The 27,656-nt window shown below is 49.2% G+C and overlaps 1 protein-coding gene across 4 annotated transcripts; it reads left to right on the forward strand.

The window, feature by feature from the left end:
• The first annotated feature begins 945 nt into the window (after positions 1 to 945).
• Positions 946 to 27,155, forward strand: LOC149434151 (uncharacterized). 4 transcript variants are annotated; one of them, XM_089664046.1, is made up of 13 exons: positions 948 to 1,041; positions 3,675 to 3,749; positions 5,860 to 6,060; positions 8,605 to 8,715; positions 11,485 to 11,595; positions 12,422 to 12,532; positions 13,746 to 13,856; positions 15,773 to 15,883; positions 17,830 to 17,940; positions 18,674 to 18,928; positions 20,737 to 20,943; positions 22,704 to 22,754; positions 26,389 to 27,155. In XM_089664046.1, coding segments are annotated over exons 1-13 (1,494 nt in total). In that variant the 5' UTR covers positions 948 to 1,004; the 3' UTR covers positions 26,391 to 27,155. The 4 variants fall into 4 exon arrangements, with proteins under 4 accessions (XP_089520175.1, XP_089520174.1, XP_089520172.1 ...); XM_089664049.1 differs by lacking the exon at positions 11,485 to 11,595 and having other exon boundaries at positions 946 to 1,041; XM_089664048.1 differs by lacking the exon at positions 12,422 to 12,532 and having other exon boundaries at positions 947 to 1,041.
• The last annotated feature ends 501 nt before the right edge of the window (positions 27,156 to 27,656 follow it).

The following is a 27,656-nucleotide window of genomic DNA, read 5'->3' on the forward strand; positions in this document are numbered from 1 at the left end:
CACCTTTCAGCACTCCAGTGCAGTGGAGAATGGATTCTCTGCAGTCTTCTCCCATTCACCATCCTCAGGGCATTTTGCCGGCCCCAAGTTCAAGGAGTAACCAGCCCCCTACTTCACTGCTGAGTCCTGTAGTCAAAAAAGGTTTGCAGGATGGAACCAACACAGTGAGGAACACAGCCAACCAACACTCCCGGAAGTGTCAAACGCCATAGAGTCCAATGGAGAATGCAACACTAGAGCAAAGGGATCATCGTAGCAATGGGACACCGAAGAGGGGGGTATAATACCTCTTCTATTACAGGGAATGGAGGGGAGGTAGGAGACACGGGACACCAGAGAGGGGGGTATAATACCTCTTCTATTACAGGGAATGGAGGGGAGGTAAAAGACACGGGACACCGGAGAGGGGAGTATAATACCTCTTCTATTACAGGGAATGGAGGGGAGGTAGGAGACATGGGACACCGGAGAGGGGAGTATAATACCTCTTCTATTACAGGGAATGGAGGGGAGGTAGGAGACACTGGACCAGGGGCAATAGGGGATCATGGGGCCCCTGTGTCTTTGCCCAAACTCAAACAAGCCTATGAAAAAGGTACCAGGGGCTTCTCACGGGGCCCCCTACTGACCCCGGGCCCTTGGGCAGTGCCCGAGCTTCCAAATGGTCAGTCCGCCCCTGCATATGGCTGAGCCAGGTATCCATGTTTATGTCTGCGGCTGACCCAAATGACATCTCAGGAAGGTTGGATCCTCGTAACGTAATGCTCTGAGAGCTGTGAAGGAGCTGTTGGTGTAACATGGGAGATAAGTCTGGAAGGGCTGATAGAACTTTTGCTGCTTATCTATACTCAGCATATGACAGATGTATGTTTGGAGGTGGTTACCAGCCGTGGTGAGGATGACACAGCAGCAGAAGACATAGTTAGTAGCAGTGCCGGGGATAACACAGCATCAGAGGAAGCAGAGCCAGGATTAGGGTGAAGAGCCCTCTACCACCCGGAGCCATGTACCTATTGCTGCTGCTGCTCGCTCATGTGACCTGTAAGTCTCTTCTCTCCATTCTCCGAATCCTTTCTAGGTAGAGCTTTGCTCCTCCCAACACTTAGCTCCCAACTTCAGCTCTTCTGGACTCCCCCCGACCCCTCTTCATGCCTCTGAACTACCCCTCTTCTGGACTCCCCCCTACCCATCTTTTGGACTCCCCCCGACCCCTCTTCATGTCTCTCAACTACCCCTCTTCTGGACTCCCATCTACTCCTCCTCTGGGCTGTCAACTACCCCTCTTCTGGCCTCCTAACTACCCCTCTTCTAGACTCCCATCTACCCCTCTTCTGGCCTCCTATCTACCTCTCTTCTAGACTCCCATCTGTTCCTTCTCTGGACTCCCAACTATCCCTCCTCTGGACTCCCATCTACCCCTCTTCTGGCCTCCTAACTACCCCTCTTCTAGACTCCCATCTACTCCTCCTCTGGACTCCCATCTACCCCTCTTCTGGCCTCCTATCTACCTCTCTTCTAGACTCCCATCTGTTCCTTCTCTAGACTCCCAACTATCCCTCCTCTGGACTCCCATCTTCTCCTCTTCTGGCCTCCTATCTACTCCTCTTCTGAACTCCTATCTACCCCTCTTCTGGACTCCTATCTACCCCTCTTCTGGACTCCCAACTACCTCTCCTCTAAACTCCCAACTACCCCTCTTCTGGTCTCCCATCTACCCCTCTTCTGGTCTCCCATCTACCCCTCTTCTGGTCTCCCATCTATCCCTCTTCTGGACTCCCATCTACCCCTCCTCTGGCCTCCTTACTACTCCTCTTCTGGCCTCCCTTCTACACCTGTTCTGGCCTCCCATTTACCCCTCTTGTAGACTCCCATCTACCCCTCTTTTAGACTCCCATCTACCCCTCTTGTAGACTCCCATCTACCCCTCATCTGGCCTCCCTTCTACACCTCTTCTGGACTCCCATCTACCCCTCTTCTGGCCTCTCTTCTACCCCTCTTCTGGACTCCTAACTACCTCTCTTCTGGACTCCCATCCACTGCTTTGCCCTCCACAACTGTGACCTTTATGTTTGATGGAAAGAAAACATTAAGAGGATGCCACGAGCAAACCAAAGAAATGTTTGTACCTATTTAAAGGGTCAGTCTTCCCAAAAGATGATTTATGATGATAGGGCCTGGTGGTTGTGGAAGCCTCTTGTTTTCTTCTATGTATTGAATACTACAACAGATTTCCCATCCACCTGTGTTCATCATGTTCCTCCTAATAAATTCTCCATAATATAAAATACATCAAATCCCCAGCGAAGGAGCCCTTCATAATGGGCACAGCGGGTGTACAGACCTGGAAACTCAGCACAGGGATGGTGGAAACCCCTCATAATGGGCACCATGGGAGTGCAGACCCAAGAACTCAGCACGGGGATGGTGGGAACCCCTCATAATGGGCACAGCGAGTGTATAGACCCGGGAACTCAGCACATGGACGGTGGGAACCCCTCATAATGGGCACAGTGGGTGTACAGGCCTGGGAACTCAGCACATGGACATTGGGAACCCCTCATAATGGGTACAGCGGGTGTACAGTCCTGGGAACTCAGCACAGGGAAGGTAGGAACCCCTCATAATGGGCACAGCGAGTGTACAGACCCGGGAACTCAGCACATGGACGGTGGGAACCCCTCATAATGGGCACAGCGGGTGTACAGACCCAGGAACTCTGCACATGGACGGTGGGAACCCCTCATAATGGGCACAGCGGGTGTACAGGCCCGGGAACTCAGCACAGGGATGGGGGAACCCCTCATAATGGGCACAGCGGGTGTACAGGCCCGGGAACTCAGCACAAGGATGGGGGAACCCCTCATAATGGGCACAGCGGGTGTACAGGCCCGGGAACTCAGCACAGGGATGGGGGAACCCCTCATAATGGGCACAGCGGGTGTACAGGCCCGGGAACTCAGCACATGGACGTTGGGAACCCCTCATAATGGGCACAGCGGGTATACAGACCTGTAAACCATTTAGAATGTTAGCACCTCTGTCCAATCACTGGCAATAAGATGGCCATCAATACCACCATGTGTCCAATCACTACCAATAAAGTTGCATCATCCATCAATACCGCCACTTGTCCATTCACTGACATTAAGATGGCACCATCGATACCTCAAATTAAGCATCTTCACTTCCCTTCACTTCCTGTGCTGTAGACACAACCAGGGGCGGACTGACCATTTGGGAACAGGGTTCCAGGGTCAGTAGAGGGCCCCATGAGATGCCCCTGGTGCCTTTCATAGGCTTTTTTTGGGTGTGGTTTGAGTGTGGGCAAGGACACAGTGGCCCCATGATCCCCTATTGCCCGGGGGCCCCATGAGTTGTCAGTCCGCCCCTGAACACAACATTTGAATAGATTGTCAGCACTCCTCACATGTCCTATTATAACAGAGATCTGTAGCAGGACGCCGCAGGCGTACATTGGGGTGAAATTAACTTGAAATGGCGACCCACCACAACGCGTTTTGGTGTGAACCGTCCCTTTGCAGTTTCTGGACTTTTCAGGAACCTCCGCCCCTCCTCTTCCCCCAACCAATCAGATTTCATCTTAGTCACCTTAGCGTAATTATAAAAAAGAATGATGGCTACTGATTGGTTGTCTTATTTTTCCCTACTTTCAGTGGCTGTCAGTGCGGCCAGCACACCCATCACAGCTGGATTCACCACGGAGGAGCCGCAGATGGTCACCCATGAAGGTAAGAGACTTTTGGTGAATGAAGGTCATTTATGAATGAATGGGTCAGATTTAGAGGAAAACAATTGCATTTTTTGAAGACAATTGGTTAAGAGCGCGTATGAAGGGCTTCGTGGTTGGCTAGTTCCGGCACCCAAGCGCAAGGCCCTACGCCCATTCCAGCCCTGCTAGAACCCAATCCTACCAGCTGAGGCCGACCCCTCCACCATCTTGTGCCATGCTACTTCTCGTAGGCCTCCTCATGACGTTCCTGGCCATAGACCTTCATATCCACAGAGGGATCCCGTCTGAACGTACTGTAATTATTCATGTTTCTTTTAAAAGAGAGGAACTTGAGCAGGAGATACTATCCTCCCTACACCGCTTCATTGCACTTTGCTAGTGTCATGGCAAGACAGTCACATCACAAGGACATACAATATGGAGTCACTTTACATATACAGTTAATCACATATAATGGATGGTCCGCAGTAGTCTCAGGTGAAAGCATGTGCAGCACTTCACAGCCATCTCCTACAGTCTCTTCTCTACCCAGGGTCATCAGTACTCACATTAGCAGAGCTGCAGGTACTACTGAGCAGGGGATCAGCAGATCTGGGGGTACTTCTGAGTGGAGCTGGGGGTACTACTGGGTAGGGCATCAGCAGAGCTGCAGGTGCTACTGAGCAGGGCAGCTGCTGGATGTGGGTACTAATGTGTCCCAGTATCTGCTGAGTGAGGGTACCAAGTGAGCTGGGGATCTGCTAAATGAGGGCATTAATGAGCTGGGGATCTGCTGAGCAAGGGTACTAATGAGCTGGGGAACTGCTGACTGAGGATATTAATGAGCTGGGGATCTGCTCAGTGAGGGTTCTAATAAGCTGGGGATCTGCTGAGTGGGGGTACTAATAAGCTAGGGATCTGCTGAGCGGGGGTACTAATGATCTGGGGATCTGCTGAGTGAGGGTACTAATGAGCTGGGGATCTGCTGAACTGGGGTACTACTGAACAGGGGATAAGCATATCTGGGGGTTACTACTGAGTAAAGCTGGAGGTACTACTGGGAAGGGCATCAGCAGAGCTGCAGGTACTACTGAGCAGGGCAGCTGCTGAATAAGGGTACTAATGAGCTCGATATCTGCTGAGTGAGGGTACCAAGTGAGTTGGGGATCTGCTCAGTGAGGGTTCTAATATGCTGGGGATCTGCTGAGTGGGGATACTAATGAGCTGGGGATCTGCAGAGCTGTGGGTACTAATGAGCTGGGGATCTGCTCAGCAGGGGTACTTATGAGCTGGGGATCTGCTGAGTGAGGGTATTATTGAGCTGGGGATCTGCTCAGTGAGGGTTCTAATAAGCTGGGGATCTGCTGAGCGGGGGTACTAATGAGCTGGGGATCTGCTGAGTGGGAGGTATTAATGAGCTGGGAATCTGCTGAGCGGGGGGTATTAATGAGCTGGGGATCTGCTGAGCGGGGGGTATTAGTGAGCTGGGGATCTGCTGAGCGGGATGTATTAATGAGCTGGGGATCTGCTGAGCGGGGGTATTAATGAGCTGGAGATCTGCTGAGCGGGGGTATTAATGAGCTGGGGATCTGCTGAGCGGGTATGTTAATGAGCTGGGGATCTGCTGAGCGGGTATGTTAATGAGCTGGGGATCTGCTGAGCGGGTGTATTAATGAGCTGGGGATCTGCTGAGCGGGGGGTATTAATGAGCTGGGGATCTGCTGAGCAGGGGTATTAATGAGCTGGGGATCTGCTGAGCGGGGGTATTAATGAGCTGGGGATCTGCTGAGCGGGTATGTTAATGAGCTGGGGATCTGCTGATCGGGTATGTTAATGAGCTGGGGATCTGCTGAGCGGGTGTATTAATGAGCTGGGGATCTGCTGAGCGGGGGGTATTAATGAGCTGGGAATCTGGTGAGTGGGGGGTATTAATGAGCTAGGGATCTGGTGAGCAGGAGTATTAATGAGCTGGGGATCTGCTCAGCAGACTTAATACTGAGCTGGGGTACTACTGAGCCCTTTTAAAACAAATAGAAAAATCAAAACACACAAGGCATTGCCAAGCTTCATTACGTCCACTTCTAATGGAGGTCTATTGGGTCTCCTCCCTCTTCTCTTCTTACTTTTAGATGCTTTCACGGACAGACACACGGATGGACACACGGGCGGACACACAGACGGACACACGGACGTACACATGGATGGACACACGGACGTACACATGGACGGACACACGGATGGACACATGGATGGACACATGGACGGACACACGGATGAGAGTTCTGTGGACATTGCAGCCAGCACTGACATGACCTCTGCCATCCATACAGGTAAAAGGGACTTCTGATGGGTCATGGATGTTCCCAAAAGGACGAAAAAAAATATAGTTTTCTGTCATTTGTATATTGTTGGGATGATGCCGGTGTATTCAGTAAAAAGCTCCACATTATTTATTATACAGGATTTATATTGCACCAACGGTTTGCGCAGCGCTTTACAACGTGAGCACAGACAGTACACGTGCAATACAAGCCAATACAGGAGGAAACAGAGGGCCCTGCTCCCCAGAGCTTACAATCTAAAAGCGAGGATCAATTAATACAAAAGATCAGAATGCATTTTTTAGTGAGCCTAAAGCCGGCCATACATTGGTTGAAATTCGACCCATTTTTCGTCTGAAAATCAGACCTAAGAATAATCGGCCAATTTTCGCTCTGTTAGTGGGGTCAATGGCACCGGACGATTTTCGTGGTTCCTCCCCTTTTCGGCGATCGGGCATGTTGGAAAATCTGTGAAAAACAACCGATTTTCGACTCAATGATGGTCAAATCGTACGATCGTTTTTCCGAAAAGAATATGCGCCATGAGTCGTGACCTGGAAGGAGCAGAATTTTCATCTGTTCTATGGGGTGAACTTTATGACTCGGTCGGCCAATTTTTGAAATCATTGATGGCGCCATCGGATTACAGAGCGAACGTTTTCGATTTTCAGACGAAAAATCGTTCGGAATTCGAACCGTGTATGGCCTGCATTAGTTCGACTTGAACATCGGCCATTTGTGTGTTCTCTGAACACACGAACGGTAAGAGCGTTCGGCAGGCTGTGCCCTGGCAGTGCATTGTGATTGGTCACCACAGGTCAGGTTGGAGGACTCCTCTTCTGAATGTAGTGTCTTGCCGCTGAACTCAGAGCAGGGAGGAGGGCGGGAGGCACAAAAGGTCTCCTCTGGGGGCGTAAGCTGCCCAACTCTTCTCCCGCGCTCCCCCTGTAGACCTGCAGTGTCTCCTGATCTCCCCCCTGCCCTGAGTTCAGTGGTGGCAGCAAGCTGGTACATTCAGGAGAGGAGTCCTTCCTTCCATTCCTCCCGCCCTCTTCCCGGCTGTGACTTCAATGGCAGCAGAGACTACGTCGGTGGCAGGCGAGTTCATACAGAATAGGAGTCCACCCTGCCATTCCTCCCGAATTCCAACAGCTGCAGCGGCAGGAGGAGAGAAGTCCACTCAGGCTGCTAAGTGGTGTGGACAGGACTGTCACCCGGTCCGTATTCTGACCACGGTCCACCATTTAGTGATGCCTGGTTTAGATCAAAGCATCTTCAGGTGTTAGAATGGCCCAGTCACAGTCCAGACCCAAATCCAATGGAGAATCTGTGGCCAGACCTGAAAATTGCTGTGCCCAGATGCTCTCCATCCAATCTGACAGCTTGAGCGATTCTGCAAAGAAGAATGGGCAGAAATGTCCCTCTAGATGTGCAAAGAGACATCCCCAAAAGACTTGCAGCTGGAATTACAGCCAAAGGGGGTCCTACAAAGTATTGACTCCGGGGGGCCGAATACAAATGCCGCCACACTTCTCACAGATTTATTGGTCACAAATGTTGGAAACCATTTCTCATTTTCCTTCCACTTCACAATTATGAGCCTCTTTGTGTCGGTCCATCACATCCAATCCCAATAAATACATTGTAACATGACAACATGGGGGGGGATACATTGTAACATGACAAAATGTGGAAAATTTCAAGGGGTGAGAATACTTTTTCAAGGCACTGTAACAGAACAGAATAAAATAGAAAGAATATAACTGGTTTCCAAAATTTTAAATAGAATCATTTTGAATTCAAATAGGTTAGAATGGACTAGAATAGAAAAAATAGAAAATAATAGAATAGAAAAAAACAATAGAGTAGAATAGAAAAGCATAAAATAGAAAGAATAAACCCATCTTCCATAATTAGAATTTCGAATAGAATAAATTCAGATTCGAATTCCATTTCAAATTCGAATTCCGATTTGAATTTACTGAATTCGGTTGAATGGAATTAGAATTGAATTAAAAAACAAAGAAATGAAATGAAACAAATTCCGAAAGACAAATTAAACGAAACTAAATTATTTAATCAATTAAACAAATTTTTTTTGTTCTGCACATGTCTACATTCAGCTGGACTTTGAACTTGAATTTCGATTTGAATTTTCTGAATTCGGACGAATTTAATTTTAATTGAATTAAAAAACAAATAAACGAAACAAAATTATTTAAATAACAAAACTAAATAAAACAAAACATTTAGCTGGACCTGTCCCGTAATGTGAAGACGTTTCCTCGCTCCTCCAATCCACGCTGAGTGTTGACATCAATGTATTTTCAGTATCCATACTGTAGGTGTATTAGGATTCATTTGTTCCATAGATGGTAGGATACAGGTCTGCTGCCTACGGGGGATGTCACTTTGCATCGATCGTTTTACTCCAAATGAGACACACGAAACGTTTTGGTCTTTTCCCTACAAACATTGCTGTGCCCATGATTAGGATCCGCAGGCGAGCACCGAACATTTCTATGTATACCAGTCATAGACTTTGCTTTTCAGTGCACCATTCAACGATCGGCAGAGAGCATCACTCCACTGGAATACAGTCAGCTGTCACCAAGAAGCAGCTCCGGTCCATCCCCGAAAAGACGCAGCCTCAACACATAACAAGTAAGTGATCTCCACCAAAAACTCAAAGAGAACCTGTCACCAGACCATTCGTCACAGCAACAATATTCCCGTAAAATGCCCCATTGTGTAGACATAAAGCCCAGGGCTGGATCTAGCCTATCTGATCTGATCTGGGGGTGTAGTCCCCATCCCCCATCAGAGTGCCCCCTTACTTCAGATGTCCCCATCAGATGCCCCCTTACATCAGATGTCCCCATCAGAGTGCCCCCTTACATAAGATGTCTCCATCTGAGTACCCCCTTATATCAGATGTCCCCATCAAAGAGCCCTTTACATCAGATGTCCCCATCATAGTGCCCCCTTACATCAGATGTCCCCATCAGAGTGCCCCCTTACATCAAATGTCCCCATCAGAGTGCCCCCTTACATCCGATGTCGCCATCTGAGTGCCCCCTTACATCAGATGTCCCCATCAAAGAGCCCTTTACATCAGATGTCCCGATCAGAGTGCCCCCTTACATCCCACTCCAAAACCATGGCCATTACAATGGAGATGCCCCCTCATGGCCATTAGTATAAAAGTGTCACCCCCTTCATGGCCATTAATAGAGAAATGCCCCTTTTGTAGCTTAACTGCCTACACTCTTCTTGGAAGGATTTCTACAAGATTTTGGAGGGTGTCTGTGGGAATTTGTGCCCTTTTGTGAGGTCAGGTACTGGTGAGAAGGCCCGGCTCACAATCGGTGTTCAAAATCACTCCAAAATTATTCAGTAGGGTTGAGGTCAGTGCTCTGTGCAGGACATTCCTGTTCTTCCATCCATCGCACCTACAGTATATGAGCTTGTTGGACATCCCATTCCTGAACCATGGCCATTAATATGGAGGCACCCCCTTTCTGAATATAACATCCTCCACTCTTCTGGGAAGGATTTCCACAAGCTTTTGGAGGGTGTCTGTGGGAATTTTTGCCCATTTGTGAGGTCAGGTACTGATGAGAAGACCCGGCTCACAATTGGTGTTCCAATTCACTCCAAAATCATTCAGTAGGGTTGAGGTCAGGGCTCTGTGCAGGACATTCCTGTTCCACCATCCATCACACCTATATGAGCTTGTTGGACATCCCATTCCAGAGCCATGGCCATTAATATGGAGGAGCCCCCTTTGTGGCTATAACATCCTCCATTCTTCTGGGATGGATTTCCACAAGCTTTTGGAGGGTGTCTGTGGGAATTTTTGCCCATTTGGGAGGTCAGGTACTGATGATGGATGAGACGACCTTGCTCACAACCGGTGTTCCAATTCACCCCAAAAGCGTTCAATAGGATTGAGGTCAGGGCTCTGTGCAGGACATTCCTGTTCCTCCATCCATCACACCTATATGAGCTTGTTTGACCTTCTGTTCCAGAACCATGGCCATTAATATAGAGGTGCCCCCTTTGTGGCTATAACATCCTCCACTCTTCTGGGATGGATTTCCATAAGGTTTTGGAGGGCGTGTGTGGGAATTGGCCCCCAATTGTGAGGTTAGATGTTGGATGAGAAGACCTGGCTCACAATTCTAATTCATCCCAAAGGTGTTTAGTAGGGTTGAGGTCAAGGCTTTGTGTAGGGCACTCGAGTCCCTCCACTGGAAGACAGAGAAGCCCTGTATGGGGAACCTACTCTTTCCTTTCACTTCAGGCACCTTTCACTGACATTGCTCCTTCTCTCTCCCTACCCAGTAGGGCCATTAGAGCCAAGAGGATGCTGCTGGGGGCAGCCAGTAATTGGATAGGTTTTCAAATCTGACCCAGTCTCTGTTGTTCCCTCCTGATTTACTGGAGCTGGCCTCTTGTTTTCTCCACCCCAACCACTGGCAGAAGTCTTGCTATGAGGACAGTTGGTTCTTACCAGGGGCGGACTGGCAGCTCATGGGGCCCCTGTGTGCTTGCCCACACTCAAACCACACCCAAAAAAGCCTATGAAAGGTACCAGGGGCATTTCATGGGGCCCCTTACTGACCCGGGCCCTCGGGCAGTGCCCGAGATTCCGAATGGTCAGTCCGCCCCTGGTTCTTACCTACATGAATGGCTACCCTCCCAACTTAAAGCTGAACTCCAGGCAAACAGCTAACCACAGGTTTAAAATGCACACTTGAGAACCAGCTAGTATTAGTCAGACATACTCAACTAGATGTGCGTTTTTTTTAAATTCAAATAGCTTAGTTTAGACTAGAAAATAATAGAATTTAAAAAAAAAAGAAGAAAATAATATAATAAAATAGAATAGAAAAAAAACAATAGAATAAAATAAAATAGAAAAAAGAAAACCATCTTACAAAATTCAAATTTCAAATAGAATAAATTTGACGTCAAACACCAAACTGAATTCGAATTCCGATTTGAATTTTCTGAATTCGGCCAAATTTAGTTTTAATTGAATTAAAAAAAAAATAAACTAAATGAATTCCAAAAACAAACGAAACTAAATTATTTAAAAAACGAAACTAAATAAAACAAAACATTTAACTGGACTCATTGCGTAATGTGAAGACGTTTCCTCGCTCCTCCAATCCACTCTGAGTGTTGACATCAATGTATTTTCAGTATCCATACTGTAGGTGTATTAGGATTCATTTGTTCCATAGATGGTAGGATACAGGTCTGCTGCCTATGGGGGATGTCACTTTGCATCGATCGTTATACTCCCAATGAGACGCAAGAAAAGTTTTGGTCTTTTCCCTACAAACATTGCTGTGTCCATGATTAGGATCTGCAGGCGAGCACCGAACATTTCTATGTATACCAGTCATAGACTTTGCTTTTCAGTGCACCATTCAACGATCGGCAGTGAACATCACTCCACTGGAATACAATCAACTGTCACCAAGAAGCAGCTCCAGTCCATCCCCGAAAAGACGCAACCTCAACACATAACAAGTAAGTGATCTCCACCAAAAACTCAAAGAGAACCTGTCACCAGACCATTCGTCACAGCAACAATATTCCCGTGAGATAACTGCCCTGTAAAATCCCCCCTTGTGTAAAAATCCCAGGACTGGATCTAGCCTATCTGATCTGGAGGTGTGGTCCCCATCCCCCATCAGAGCGCCCACTTACATCAGGTGTCTCCATCAGAGTGCCCCCTCACATCAGATGTCAGAGTTCCCCCTTACATCAGGTGTCCCCATTAGAGTGCCCCTATATCAGGTATCCCCATCAGAGTGCCCCCTTACATCTGATGTCTCCATCAGAGTGCCCCCTTACATCAGATGTCCCCATCAGAGTGCCTCCTTATATCAGATGTCCCCATCAGAGTGCCCCCTTACATCAGATGTCCCCATCAGAGTGCCTCCTTATATCAGATGTCCCCATCAGAGTGCCTCCTTACATCAGGTGTCCCCATCAGAGTGCCCCCTTACATCAGATGTCCCCATCAGAGTGCCCCCTTACATCAGATGTCCCCATCAGAGTGCCCCCTTACATCAGATGTCCCCATCAGAGTGCCCCCTTACATCAGATGTCCCCATCAGAGTGCCTCCTTATATCAGATGTCCCCATCAGAGTGCCTCCTTATATCAGATGTCTACATTCAGCAGGTCTGCTGCCTAGGGGGGATGTCAGTTCGCATTGATCGTTTTACTCCCAGTGAGACACAAGAAAAGTTTTGGTCTTTTCCCTACAAACATTGCTGTGCACATTATCAGGATCCGCAGGCAAGCACCGAACATTTCTATGTATACCAGTCATAGACTTTGCTTTTCAGTGCACCATTCAACGATCGGCAGAGAGCATCACTCCACTGAAATACAATCAACTGTCATCAAGAAGCAGCTCCGGTCCATCCCCCAAAAGATGCAGCCTCAACACATAACAAGTAAGTGAACTCCACCTAAAACTCAAAGAGAACCTGTCACCAGACCATTTGTCACAGCAACAATATTCACGTGAGATAACTGCCCTGTACAATGCCCCCTTGTGTAGACATAAGACATCCAGGACTGGATCTAGCCTATCTGATCTGTGAATGTAGTCCCTATCCCCCAATTTACAAGAGATGTCCCCATCAGAGTACCCCCTTACATCAGGTGTCCCCATCAGAATACCCCCTTACATCAGGTATCCCCATCAGAGCGCCCCCTTACATCAGGTATCCCCATCAGAGCGCCCCCTTACATCAGGTGTCCCCATCAGAGTGCCCCATTACATCAGGTGTCCCCATCAGAGTGCTCCTTACATCAGGTATCCCCATCAGAGCGCCCCCTTACATCAGGTATCTCCATCAGAGTGCCCCATTACATCAGGTGTCCCCATCAGAGTGCCCCATTACATCAGGTGTCCCCATCAGAGTGCTCCTTACATCAGGTGTCCCCATCAGAGTGCCCGCCTTATATTAGGTGTCCCCATCAGAGTGTCCCCTTACATCATGTGTCCCCATCAGAGTCCCCTCTTAGATCAGATGTCCTCATCAGAGTGACCTCTTACATCAGGTGTCCCCATCAGAGTGCCCCTTACATCAGGTGTCCCCATCAGAGTGCCTCCTTACATCAGGTGTCCCCATCAGAGTGCCTCCTTACATCAGGTGTCCCCAGCAGAGTGCCTCCTTACATCAGATGTCCCTATCAGAGTGCCTCCTTACATCAGATGTCCCCATCAGAGTGCCTCGATTAGAATTGAATTCAAAGACCAATAAACAAAATTAAATGAATTTGTTTTGTTCTGCACATGTCTACATTCAGCTGGACTTGTCCCGTAATGTGAAGACGTTTCCTCGCTCCTCCAATCCACTCTGACTGAGTGTTGCTGTGCCGGGGTTGACATCAATGTATTTTCAGTATCCCTACCAGGGGTGGACTGAGCATTGGAGCACTCGGGCACTGCCCAAGGGCCCGGGGTCAGTAGGGGGCCCCATGAGATGCCCCTGGTACCTTTAATTGGCTTTTTCATAGGCTTTTTTGGGTGTGGGTGAGCACACAGGGGCCCCATGATCCCCTATTGCCCGGGGGCCCCATGAGTTGTCAGTCCGCCAATGATCCATACTGTAGCACTGAACATTTCTATGTATACCAGTCATAGACTTTGCTTTTCAGTGCACCATTCAGCGATCGGCAGTGAACATCACTCCACTGGAATACAATCAACTGTCACCAAGAAGCAGCTCCGGTCCATCCCCGAAAAGATACAGCCTCAACACATAACAAGTAAGTGATCTCCACCTAAAACTCAAAGAGAACCTGTCACCAGACCATTCGTCACAGCAACAATATTCCCATAAAATCCCCCCTGGTGTAGACATAAAGCCCAGGGCTGGATCTAGCCTAACTGATCTGGGGGTGTAATCTCCATCATCCAATTTACAAGAAATGTCCCCATCAGAGTGCCCCCTTACATCAGATGTCCCCAGCAGAGTGCCTCCTTACATCAGATGTCCCTATCAGAGTGTCCTCATCAGAGTATCCCCTTACATCAGGTGTCCCCATCAGAGTGCCCCTTACATCAGGTGTCTCCATCAGAGTGCCCCCTTATATCAGATGTCCCCATCAGAGTGCCCCCTTACATCAGGTGTCTCCATCAGAGTGCCCCCTTACATCAGGTGTCCCCATCAGAGTGCCTCCTTACATCAGGTGTCCCCATCAGAGTGACCTCTTACATCAGGTGCCCCCATCAGAGTGCCCCTTACATCAGGTGTCCCCATCAGAGTGCCTCCTTACATCAGGTGTCCCCATCAGAGTGCCTCCTTACATCAGATGTCCCTATCAGAGTGTCCTCTTACATCAGTGTCCCCATCAGAGTATCCCCTTACATCAGGTGTCCCCATCAGAGTGCCCCCTTACATCAGGTGTCTCCATCAGAGTGCCCCCTTATATCAGATGTCCCCATCAGAGTGCCCCCTTACATCAAGTGTCTCCATCAGAGTGCCCCCTTACATCAGGTGTCTCCATCAGAGTGCCCCCTTACATCAGGTGTCCCCATCAGAGTGCCTCCTTACATCAGGTGTCCCCATCAGAGTGCCTCCTTACATCAGGTGTCCCCATCAGAGCGCCCTCTTAAATCAGGTGTCCCCATCAGAGTGCCTCCTTACATCAGATGTCCCCATCAGAGTTTCCCCTTACATCAGATGTCCCCATCAGAGTGCCCCCTTACATCAGATGTCCCCATCAGAGTGCCCCTTACATCAGGTGTCTCCATCAGAGTGCCCCCTTATATCAGATGTCCCCATCAGAGTGCCTCCTTACATCAGGTGTCCTCATCCAAGTGCCCCCTTACATCAGGTGTCTCCATCAGAGTGCCTCCTTACATCAGGTGTCCCCATCAGAGTGCCTCCTTACATCAGGTGTCCCCATCAGAGTGCCTCCTTTCATCAGATGTCCCCATCAGAGTGCCCCCTTACATTAGGTGTCTCCATCAGAGTGCCTCCTTACATCAGGTGTCCCCATCAGAGTGCCTCCTTACATCAGGTGTCTCCATCAGAGTGCCTCCTTACATCAGATGTCCCCATCAGAGTGCCTCCTTACATCAGGTGTCCCCATCAGAGCGCCCTTATATCAGATGTACCCATCAGAGTGCCCCCTTACATCAAGTGTCTCCATCAGAGTGCCCCCTTACATCAGGTGTCTCCATCAGAGTGCCTCCTTACATCAGATGTCCCCATTAGAGTGCCCCCTTACATCAGTGTCCCCATCAGAGTGCCTCGATTAGAATTGAATTCAAAGACCAATAAACAAAATTAAATGAATTTGTTTTGTTCTGCACATGTCTACATTCAGCTGGACTTGTCCCGTAATGTGAAGACGTTTCCTCGCTCCTCCAATCCACTCTGACTGAGTGTTGCTGTGCCGGGGTTGACATTAATGTATTTTCAGTATCCATACCAGGGGTGGACTGACATTGGAGCACTCGGGCACTGCCCGAGGGCCCGGGGTCAGTAGGGGGCCCCATGAGATGCCCCTGGTACCTTTAATTGGCTTTTTCATAGGCTTTTTTGGGTGTGGGTGAGCACACAGGGGCCCCATGATCCCCTATTGCCCGGGGGCCCCATGAGTTGTCAGTCCGCCCCTGATCCATACTGTAGCACTGAACATTTCTATGTATACCAGTCATAGACTTTGCTTTTCAGTGCACCATTCAGCGATCGGCAGTGAACATCACTCCACTGGAATACAATCAACTGTCACCAAGAAGCAGCTCCGGTCCATCCCCGAAAAGATACAGCCTCAACACATAACAAGTAAGTGATCTCCACCTAAAACTCAAAGAGAACCTGTCACCAGACCATTCGTCACAGCAACAATATTCCCATAAAATCCCCCCTGGTGTAGACATAAAGCCCAGGGCTGGATCTAGCCTATCTGATCTGGGGGTGTAATCTCCATCATCCAATTTACAAGAAATGTCCCCATCAGAGTGCCCCCTTACATCAGATGTCCCCAGCAGAGTGCCTCCTTACATCAGATGTCCCTATCAGAGTGTCCTCATCAGAGTATCCCCTTACATCAGGTGTCCCCATCAGAGTGCCCCTTACATCAGGTGTCTCCATCAGAGTGCCCCCTTATATCAGATGTCCCCATCAGAGTGCCCCCTTACATCAAGTGTCTCCATCAGAGTGCCCCCTTACATCAGGTGTCTCCATCAGAGTGCCCCCTTACATCAGGTGTCCCCATCAGAGTGCCTCCTTACATCAGGTGTCCCCATCAGAGTGACCTCTTACATCAGGTGTCCCCATCAGAGTGCCCCTTACATCAGGTGTCCCCATCAGAGTGCCTCCTTACATCAGGTGTCCCCAGCAGAGTGCCTCCTTACATCAGATGTCCCTATCAGAGTGTCCTCTTACATCAGTGTCCCCATCAGAGTATCCCCTTACATCAGGTGTCTCCATCAGAGTGCCCCCTTATATCAGATGTCCCCATCAGAGTGCCCCCTTACATCAAGTGTCTCCATCAGAGTGCCCCCTTACATCAGGTGTCTCCATCAGAGTGCCCCCTTACATCAGGTGTCCCCATCAGAGTGCCTCCTTACATCAGGTGTCCCCATCAGAGTACCTCCTTACATCAGGTGTCCCCATCAGAGCGCCCTCTTAAATCAGGTGTCCCCATCAGAGTGCCTCCTTACATCAGATGTCCCCATCAGAGTTTCCCCTTACATCAGGTGTCTCCATCAGAGTGCCCCCTTATATCAGATGTCCCCATCAGAGTGCCCCCTTACATCAGATGTCCCCATCAGAGTGCCCCTTACATCAGGTGTCTCCATCAGAGTGCCCCCTTATATCAGATGTCCCCATCAGAGTGCCTCCTTACATCAGGTGTCCTCATCCAAGTGCCCCCTTACATCAGGTGTCTCCATCAGAGTGCCTCCTTACATCAGGTGTCCCCATCAGAGTGCCTCCTTACATCAGGTGTCCCCATCAGAGTGCCTCCTTTCATCAGATGTCCCCATCAGAGTGCCCCCTTACATCAGGTGTCTCCATCAGAGTGCCTCCTTACATCAGGTGTCCCCATCAGAGTGCCCCCTTACATCAGGTGTCCCCATCAGAGTGCCTCCTTACATCAGGTGTCTCCATCAGAGTGCCTCCTTACATCAGGTGTCCCCATCAGAGCGCCCTTATATCAGATGTCCCCATCAGAGTGCCCCCTTACATCAAGTGTCTCCATCAGAGTGCCTCCTTACATCAGGTGTCTCCATCAGAGTGCCTCCTTACATCAGATGTCCCCATTAGAGTGCCCCCTTACATCAGTGTCCCCATCAGAGTGCCTCGATTAGAATTGAATTCAAAGACCAATAAACAAAATTAAATGAATTTGTTTTGTTCTGCACATGTCTACATTCAGCTGGACTTGTCCCGTAATGTGAAGACGTTTCCTCGCTCCTCCAATCCACTCTGACTGAGTGTTGCTGTGCCGGGTTGACATTAATGTATTTTCAGTATCCCTACCAGGGGTGGACTGACATTGGAGCACTCGGGCACTGCCCGAGGGCCCGGGGTCAGTAGGGGGCCCCATGAGATGCCCCTGGTACCTTTAATTGGCTTTTTCATAGGCTTTTTTGGGTGTGGGTGAGCACACAGGGGCCCCATGATCCCCTATTGCCCGGGGGCCCCAAGAGTTGTCAGTCCGCCCCTGATCCATACTGTAGCACCAAACATTTCTATGTATACCAGTCATAGACTTTGCTTTTCAGTGCACCATTCAGCGATCGGCAGTGAACATCACTCCACTGGAATACAATCAACTGTCACCAAGAAGCAGCTCCGGTCCATCCCCGAAAATATACAGCCTCAACACATAACAAGTAAGTGATCTCCACCTAAAACTCAAAGAGAACCTGTCACCAGACCATTCGTCACAGCAACAATATTCCCATAAAATCCCCCCTGGTGTAGACATAAAGCCCAGGGCTGGATCTAGCCTATCTGATCTGGGGGTGTAATCTCCATCATCCAATTTACAAGAGATGTCCCCATCAGAGCGCCCCCTTACATCAGATGTCCCGATCTGTTGAGGTGGAGTGTCTGGACTCATTTATTATGAGCTCTGAATCTAGTTACTGTACAAAAAAAAAAACACAACTGCCTTGATTTTTGTTGTTCTATATGTCTGGAGTTCAGCATGGAGAACCCTTGGAGAGCAACTTCCCTGTGGAGGAGACAAGGTTTGATCCAGCAGGGGGTTGCTTTTTCAGCTGAGCTTCTTGTGTCACCAGCTTCTACGTTCTCACAAGTTCTTGCAGTTGCGGTGACAGCAGGAACCTCGACAGAAGAAGGTGGGTGGGACCGAGGGGTGGACTGTCAACTCATGGGGCCCCCCGGGCAATAGGGGATCATGAGGCCCCTGTGTCCTTGCCCACACTCAAAGCACAACCAAAAAAAGTCTATAAAAAAGGCATTTCATGGGGCCCCCTACTGACCCCGGGCCCTCGGGCAGTGTCCGAGTGCTCGAATGGTCAGTCCGCCCCTGGTGGGACCTCAGATGAAGACCGGCAGCCCTGGAAGATAGTTCTAGCCATTTCACTGTTCTGTTTGCAGAGTCTCTATCCATGCCCAATATCAGCATCATCGCAATAGGACATAGCTTCAACATCACCTGCATCTCCGAACGTGGACCTCAGGTCATCCACTATGAGCTCATCCAGGGGGACAGAATCGTGAAAAATATGACGGTCCACGGCAAGGAAGCGGCCACGTTCCAGTTTGATTATACTCCGGGACCAAGCAAGATCTATTGCAAAGCAAGGACTCCATCTGGAGAGGAGGAGATGAGTCAAGCTCTGATAATTTTAGGTGAGGAGAACAGACCTTTTTTCAGACTTGCCGAAACAAGGATACAGCTTGGACAATGAGGTGTATAAATTGGAGGCAAGGATTAAAAATCTGATCAGTTTCATGGTCTACCTGTCTTCAACCCCTCATCCTTCCAACCAGTAAACCCTTACCTAGAGGAAACTTCACCACTCCAAGCCTTATCTTCTTCTGTAATAGACGACCTCTACAACAAAAACTCCCCTCTGTCAACTATTGCACCCTCCTACTCCTTGGCCTTCCTCTACACAGGCTGCCCGCTCTTCAGTCTATTATGAATGCTTCATCTAGTTTAATCCACATTACAAACCACTCAGTGTCCTCCACTCTACTCTTCTGATCCCTTCAGAGTTTCCTTCACCGTTCTCTGCCACACTTTCCACACTTTCCACTGGCCTCCATTCAGTGTCCTCAACCCCTCTCTGCCAATCCTTTCACTGGCCTCTGCTCAGTCTCCTCCACCTTCTCTGCCAAACCTTACACTGGCCTCCGCTCAGTGTCCTCCACCGATCTCTGCCAATCCCTCCACTGGCTTCCGCTTAGTGTACTCTACTCCTCTTTGCCAATCCCTCCACTGGCCCTTGTAGAGTGTCCTCTATCCCTTTTTGCCAATCCTTTCACTTACCCCTGCAGAGTGTCCTCCACCCCTCTCTGCCAATCCCATCACTTGCCCCTGCAGAGTGTCCTCTACTCTTCTCTGCCAACCCCTTTACTTGCCCCTACAGAGTGTCCTCCACCCCTCTCTGCCAGTCCCATCACTTGCCTCTGGAGAGTGTCCTCCACCCCTCTCTGCCAATCCCTTCACTTGCCCCTGAAGAGTGTTCTCCACCCCTCTCTGCCAATCCCTTCACTTGCCCCTGCAGAGTGTTCTCCACCCCTCTCTGCCAACCCCTTCACTTGCCCCTGCAGAGTGTCCTCCACCCCTCTTTGCCAACCCCTTCACTTACCCCTGCAGAGTGTCCTCCACCCCTCTCTGCCAGTCCCATCACTTGCCCCTGCAGAGTGTCCTCCACCCCTCTCTGCCAACCCCTTCACTTGCCCCTGCAGAGTGTTCTCCACCCCTCTCTGCCAACCCCTTCACTTGCCCCTGCAGAGTGTTCTCCACACCTCTCTGCCAACCCCTTCACTTACCCCTGCAGAGTGTTCTCCACCCCTTTTTGCCAATCCCTTTCCTGGCCTTCAATCACTGTCCTCCACCTTTCTCTGCCAATTCCTCCCACTGGCCCCTGCAGAGTATCATCCACTCTGCAGGGGCCAGTGGGAGGAATTGGCAGAGAAAGGTGGAGGACAGTGAGCGAAGGCCAGGGAAGGGATTCTGCCAATCCCTCCACGGACTTGAGTTCGCTCAACTAATAAAATTCAAGATACTAACAACACCATATAAGGCCATTCACAACTCTACCCCACTCTATCCCCATCACCAACCTCAACTCAAAATATCACCCAAACCATCCCCCTCCTCTCGCTGTCAAGACTTCACCAGAGCTTCTCCCATCCTCTTGAACTCCCTATCCCAATCTGTTCACCCCCTGGAATGATGAGATAAAGAGGATCTATATAGGCACCAATGATTGCAGCTTACACAGGTTTAAGGGTTTAAGGGACATACGTTTATTGGGAGGGGAGGGGGGGGTGATATGTATTGGCTGGAGTTGGCCATTAAGTGGACCTGTTTCTTTACAACGCTCAGGTTTTCTCTGCAGATAATATATAGTGATCTAGCTAAATATATAATTGATTGGTGTATATGGTGTGTACATATGGAGTCGGTTGTCTCATTCCACATACAGGAGAATCCCCAGACAGTGAGGACAAAGCTTGGGAAAGAGAAAAGATTGATAAGGAAGAACGGGACGCCGCACCCAAATTCCTGATTTCATTAACGCACATCCTGACGTCTGTGTCCCAACCAGTGCAGGACCTGAATGCCATCATCATCAGCGTCTGTGGCCCCATTATCCTCATTCTGCTTCTACTCGTCTTCTTAACACATTTCTGTAAGTACAAAAAGAGTCCGAAAACATAAAACTGGGACCTAGAAGAGCAATGATGGGCTTGAGCCAGGACTGGGGGGGGGGGGAGACGCACCTCCTGCCAATGGGGCATCTCTACCTTCTTAAATTGAACTCTTTGTGAGTAAAGTCCCCACGGAAGCTTCTTGGGGAGGAAATTAAAAACCTTTCACTATTCTTCACAGCGTTTACAACAATAACCGTAAGTTCAGATGACTTAAAGTGGAACTCCCCCCCCCCCCCACATCAACGGTAATTGCTTGTTTAGTCCTTCCTATCAAGTATAATTATATTTCTTGGTTTGCAGGCTGCCCACACCCCCTATGACAGTGCTGGGCCCCGCCACTGTGTTAGAAGAGGTACACCATACACAGGGTTCTCATGGATGAAGGTTTAGGGGCTCCAGAATGTTGGTTCTGAGCTGAGAAAATTGTTTTTTGAGACAGACACAGAGTGTAACATTTGGTGAGATGGTCTGGAGGACCAGAGAGAGGTCTGAAGTGTGAGGCCAGAGCAGCAGAGAGCTGTGAGAGAGAGACAGACACAGAGTGTAACATTTGGTGAGATGGTCTGGAGGACCAGAGAGAGGTCTGAAGTGTGATGCCAGAGCAGCAGAGAGCTGTGAGAGAGAGACAGACACAGAGTGTAACATTTGGTGAGATGGTCTGGAGGACCAGAGAGAGGTCTGAAGTGTGAGGCCAGAGCAGCAGAGAGCTGTGAGAGAGAGGGCTGAGAGACAGACACAGAGTGTTACATTTGGTGAGATGGTCTGGAGGACCAGACAGAGGTCTGAAGTGTGAGGCCAGAGCAGTGGCACTGCCAGAGCAAGCCGAGAGATATTCCAGGCTGCCCACAACCCCTATGACAATGCTGGCTCTGTGTTAGAGAAGGTACATCTCACAAAGGGTTTTCACGGATGTAGGTTCAAGTGTTCTCCAGGATTGGTAGCGCTTGCATTGGGTTCTGGAGGTCAGGGCCTTCGAAGTGTCTTGGGAGGGATGAAGCCTTTAACCCTATGTCCAGGTCCTACAGGAGACCGGCACGCTGTGTGTGTAGCCTTTATAATCAAGGGGCTATCTGTATTGCAGGGCTCCACCTGGGAAACAGGAGGTCCCCTGCCCAGAGGTCAGGACGTGAGCCAGAGTAGAAGGGAGCTGTGAGAGAGAGACAGACGCAGAGTCTAAAGTTTGATGAGATGGGTGGTCTGGAGGACCAGAGAGAGGTCTGAAGTGTGAGGCCAGAGCAGCGGTGCTGTCAGGGCAAGCCGAAAGATATTCTTTGTTTATGCAGGTTGCCCACACCCCATGTGACAGTGGTGGCCCTGCCACTGTGTTAGAGGAGGTGTATCTTACACAGGGTTCTCACTGAAGCAGGTTCAAGTGTTGTCTGGGAATGATAACTCTTGTATTGGGTTCTGGAGTCCGGAGGCTTTGAAGAGTCTTGAGAGCATTGAAGGGTCTAACCCTATGTCCAGGTCCTACAGGAGAACAGCAGGCTGTGTGTGCAGGTGTGCACAGCCTTTAAAATCAAGGGGCACTACACTTGATCAAACCCCCCAAATACCACCCCCCCTAGTTCCACAGAGTCCCTCCTCTTTGCCTCAGGACATCTTTTTTGCCCATCTGTTTAACGTCATTAAATGACAAGATAACGTGTACAATTATCTGCTTTCTATCAATTTTAGTAAGACTGAAACTTGAGGTCCCACATCAGCTGAAAGGTGGTTTTCCTTCTTCTCTTCCCAGGTAACCGCCGAGGACGTAAGGTGGGATCGAGCGTTCTGTCCTCCTGTGTGTGTAAGTGTCCGACACAAATCATCAACCATCCCTCTGACATTCCATGTATGTAGTCATGTATGGAGGACCTCTGCTTCTGAAAATGCAAGTTGCCTGGCTGTCACATTGACCTGCTGGGTTCAATCATTTGTAAGTTGTAGCCAGAAAATACTGAGGTCAAAGGCAGCCAGGAAGCCGGCAATTGTGCAAAAGGAGGCCAGCAATGGCCGCTTAAAGTGGACCTGAACTCAAAAAGTGAACCTTTGCTGTGATGTAAGAAACGCGAAGAAATGTTTATGGTGCCCAAGAAGGATCCTGAACAATCTACCTTTTATCTTGAATTCCTCCTGCAAAATTCCAGGGCGCTTCCTGGTATGTCAGTGTGCCTAGGCACTCCTGATATCAGTGTACTTCCTGTGCCTAGGCACTCCTGATATCAGTGCACTTCCTGCGCCAAGGCACTCCTGATATCAGATAACTTCCTGTGCCTAGGCACTCCTGATATCAGAGAACGTCCTGTGCCTAGGCACTCCTGATATCAGTGCACTTCCTGCGTCTAAGCACTCCTGATATAAGAGAAGTTCCTGATATCAATGTACTTCCTGTGCCTAGGAACACCTGATAGCAGTGCAATTCCAGTGCCTAAGCACTACTGATATCAGTGTACTTCCTGTGCCTACGCACTCCTGATATCAATGCACTTCCTGTAGGCACTTCTGATATCAGTGTACTTCCTGTGCCTAGGCACTCCTGATATCAGTACACTTCCTGTGCCTAGGCACTCCTGATGTCAGTGCACTTCCTGTGCCTAGACACTCCTGATATCAGTGTACTTCCTGTGCCTAGGCACTCCAGATATCGGTTTACTTCCTGTTCCTAGGAACTCCTAATATCAGTGCACTTCTTGTAGGCAATCCTGATATCAGTGTACTTCCTGTGCCTAGGCACTCCTGATATTAGTGTACTTCCTGTAGGCACTCCTGATATCAGAGCATTTCTTGTCCTGATATCAGTGCACTTCCTGTGCATAGACACTGCTGACATCAGTGTACTTCCTGTGCCTAGACACTCCTGATATCAGTGTAGTTCCTGTGCCTAGGAACTCCTGATATCAGTGAACTTCCTGTGCCTAGGCACTCCTGATATCAGTGTACTTCCTGTGCCTAGGCACTCCTGACATCAGTGCACCTCTTATAAGCACTCCTGACATCAGTGCACTTCCTGTGCCTAGGCATTCCTGACATCAGTGCACTTCCTGTGCCTAGGCACTCCTGTTCTGTATCCTCATGTCTATCTGCAGTGTGAGGTCTATAAGGCAGAGCTGCCTCTGACTGTTAGTCTCGTGAGATTTGGAGTGAGATGTGGTGATGTCATTATTGTGCTGCTCACTGTTCTCCTTGCCAGAGGCTCTGATATGAGGAAGCAAAGCCCTGCTCCTACCAAGATGACCGCCTCCCTACAGTGACCCAGTACAGAACAAGCCAGTCATGTAAAGCATTTTACAGCCTGCAGGAGAGCACGTGTCCACTGGTGTGGAATGTCTTTAAAAAGCAAAGTATTGCCTCCCAGACGCCTCTCCAGCACCCTCGGATTGCTCTTCAGAGGACGAGGCAAGTGTAAAGGAGCCCTAAAGGTGGTAACAATGTGTTTAATCCCAGCTCCATGACCAGGACACATTGCCCCTGTTTAGGATTGGAGGTTCAAACTGAAATTATGGAGAGGGTTCTTTACAGTCACAGCAGCAAAAAAGTGGAGCTCCTCTTCCCAAGTACTGGTATCAGCTATTGAGAAATCCAAAAACTTCCTCCCTGAGGAGCACAACATGGAAATTCATAGACTGGACTGGAGGGAGTTGTGCCTTTTCCAGCCTAACTATGGAAGTATGGATATACAGTATTGTAGAACAAGGCATGGAAGGGCAGCAATACGGAAAAGCTGCACTGAGATCAGAGGAAATACTGGTGACTGGTCCTATGCCCTCTGCTGCAGGGAGAACACAGACAATACTGCTGACTAGTCCTGTGCCCTGTGCTGCAGGGAGACCACAGACAATACTGCTGACTGGTCCTATGCCCTCTGCTGCAGGGAGAACACAGACAATACTGGTGACTGGTCCTATGCCATCTGCTGCAGGGAGAACACAGACAATACTGGTGACTGGTCCTATGCCCTCTGCTGCAGGGAGAACACAGACAATACTGGTGACTGGTCCTATGCCATCTGCTGCAGGGAGAACACAGACAATACTGGTGACTGGTCCTATGCCCTCTGCTGCAGGGAGACCACAGACAATACTGGTGAGTGGTCCTATTCCCTCTTCTGCAGGGAGACCACAGACAATACTGGTGACTGGTCCTATGCCCTCTGCTGCAGGGAGAACACAGACAATACTGGTGACTGGTCGTATGCCCTCTGCTGCAGGGAGAACACAGACAATACTGGTGACTGGTCGTATGCCCTCTTCTGCAGGGAGACCACAGACAATACTTGTGACTAGTCCTGTGCAGGAAGACAACAGCCAATACTGGTGACTAGTCCTTTGCCCTGTGCTGCAGGGAGAACACAGGCAATACTGGTGACTAGTCCTTTGCTCTTTTCTGGAGGGAGACCACAGACAATACTGGTGACTAGTCCTGTGCCCTTTGCTGCAGGGAGACCACAGACAATACAGTGACTAGTCCTTTGCTCTTTTCTGGAGGGAGACCACAGACAATACTGGTGACTAGTCCTGTGCCCTTTGCTGCAAGGAGAGCACAGACAATACAGTGACTAGTCCTTTGCCCTGTGCTGCAAGGAGACAACAGATAATACTGTCACTAATCCTATGCCCTCTGCTGCAGGGAGATCACAGACAATACTGGTGACTGGTCCTATGCCCTGTGCTGCAAGGAGACCACAGACAATACTGGTGACTAGTCCTGTGCCCTCTGCTGCAGGGAAACCACAGACAATACTGGTGACTAGTCCTTTGCCCTGTGCTGCAGGGAGACCACGGACAATACTGGTGACTAGTCCTGTGCCCTCTGCTGCAGGGAAACCACAGACAATACTGGTGACTAGTCCTTTGCCCTGTGCTGCAGGGAGACCACAGACAATACTGGTGACTGGTCCTATGCCCTTTGCTGCAGGGAGACCACAGACAATACTGGTGACTGGTCCTATGCCCTTTGCTGCAGGGAGACCACAGACAATACTGGTGACTAGTCCTTTGCCCTGTGCTGCAGGGAGACCACAGACAATACTGGTGACTAGTCCTTTGCCCTGTGCTGCAGGGAGACCACAGACAATACTGGTGACTGGTCCTATGCCCTTTGCTGCAGGGAGACCACAGACAATACTGGTGACTAGTCCTTTGCCCTGTGCTGCAGGGAGACCACAGACAATACTGGTAACTGGTCCTATGCCCTTTGCTGCAGGGAGACCACAGACAATACTGGTGACTGGTCCTATGCCCTTTGCTGCAGGGAGACCACAGACAATACCCATGACCTTCTCCTTGTTTTGTACACAGCTTCAGTTCATTTCCTCTTCTTCCTCTGAAGGTTCCTTTCCTGTATCCGCAATCAGATGTCATAATCCACCGCTCTGATGATCTTTATTCTATGGCAGAATCTTCTGTTTAATATGAATCGGATTTTGTTTTTACACTTTTCAGGATATTTATGAAAACAAAATCGCAACCCAGGATCCAGAAGATGAAGATCTCAACCTGGAGAACTCCATGATAGAAGAGACAACATGTGAAATATTCCTCATCCTGCACTAAGAAAAGACGATATACAGTGGGTGTGATCTCCGCGGGGGGGGGGGGGGGGACATATACTATATAATCGATGTACAACATAAATATATAATAAATCATATCCACATATAGTACACCTACCCAAGGGACACCAATGTCTACCAGCCAAGTTCCCACATCAGACCATCGTTGGTACAGAGATATGCTCCATATATTGTACATCAGGGAGGGGATCTCTACAGGAGATACAGCAGTAATCCTCCCCATATATATGTCCATCAATAGCTAATAATAATAATGCGCAATCACAACGCTAAAGCCAAAATAAAATCGGCGCTACCCAAATGATGAAATGACCACCGGTGGGCTTTTTTTTTTGTTCTTAAACCACGTTTCCCAACATCGGGAATGATTTATTATATATTTATGTTACACATTCAGGGACATGTTCACTTGCTGCCTAATATATCCCCCGCCCACTTTCAGATGTCATTTTCTGATCGATGTTATTTACTTTACCTGTCGGTGGTTGTATAGTCATGACTGATCGGTGGACGTATCTCCATGGAACTACAAAGCTGACTTTATACTGAGTAGTAAAAGAGATTTATGAAGAGTTTATTTGATAATTTGTGTATGATAGGATGTAATCCGAATAAAATTTGGGAATTCTTTCATTATGGTGAAGTTTAGAAATTCACGTTGTGTTGGCACCTCGGAGTTCTATCTTCAGGCCAATCCCAAAGAGAGATGACAAGGTGTACAAAGCTTAGCAACCCGACCCCACCACATGTGGTGGGGTAAGGTCTACCATGTAGTGGGGTAAGGTCTACCATGTGGTGGGGTAAGGTCTACCATGTGGTGGGGTCTGGTTTACTATATGGTGGGGTCGGGTCTACCATGTAGTGGAGTCGGATCTACCATGTAGTGGAGTCGGGTCTACCATGTAGTGGAGTCGGGTCTACCATGTAGTGGGGTCGGGTCTACCATGTAGTGGGGTCGGGTCTACCATGGTTTACCATGTGGTGGGGTCGGGTCTACTATGGTTTATCATGTGGTGGGGTCAGGTCTACCATGGTTTATCATGTGGTGGGGTCAGGTCTACCATGGTTTACCATGTGTTGGCTTTGGGTCTACCATTTGGTGGGGTTGGGTCTACCATGTAGTGGGGTTGGGTCTAC

The sequence above is a fragment of the Staurois parvus genome, unplaced genomic scaffold, assembly GCF_062004578.1.
Source record: "Staurois parvus isolate SC_StPar_1 unplaced genomic scaffold, SC_StPar_1.0 ptg001819l, whole genome shotgun sequence".
Lineage (NCBI taxonomy): Eukaryota > Metazoa > Chordata > Amphibia > Anura > Ranidae > Staurois > Staurois parvus.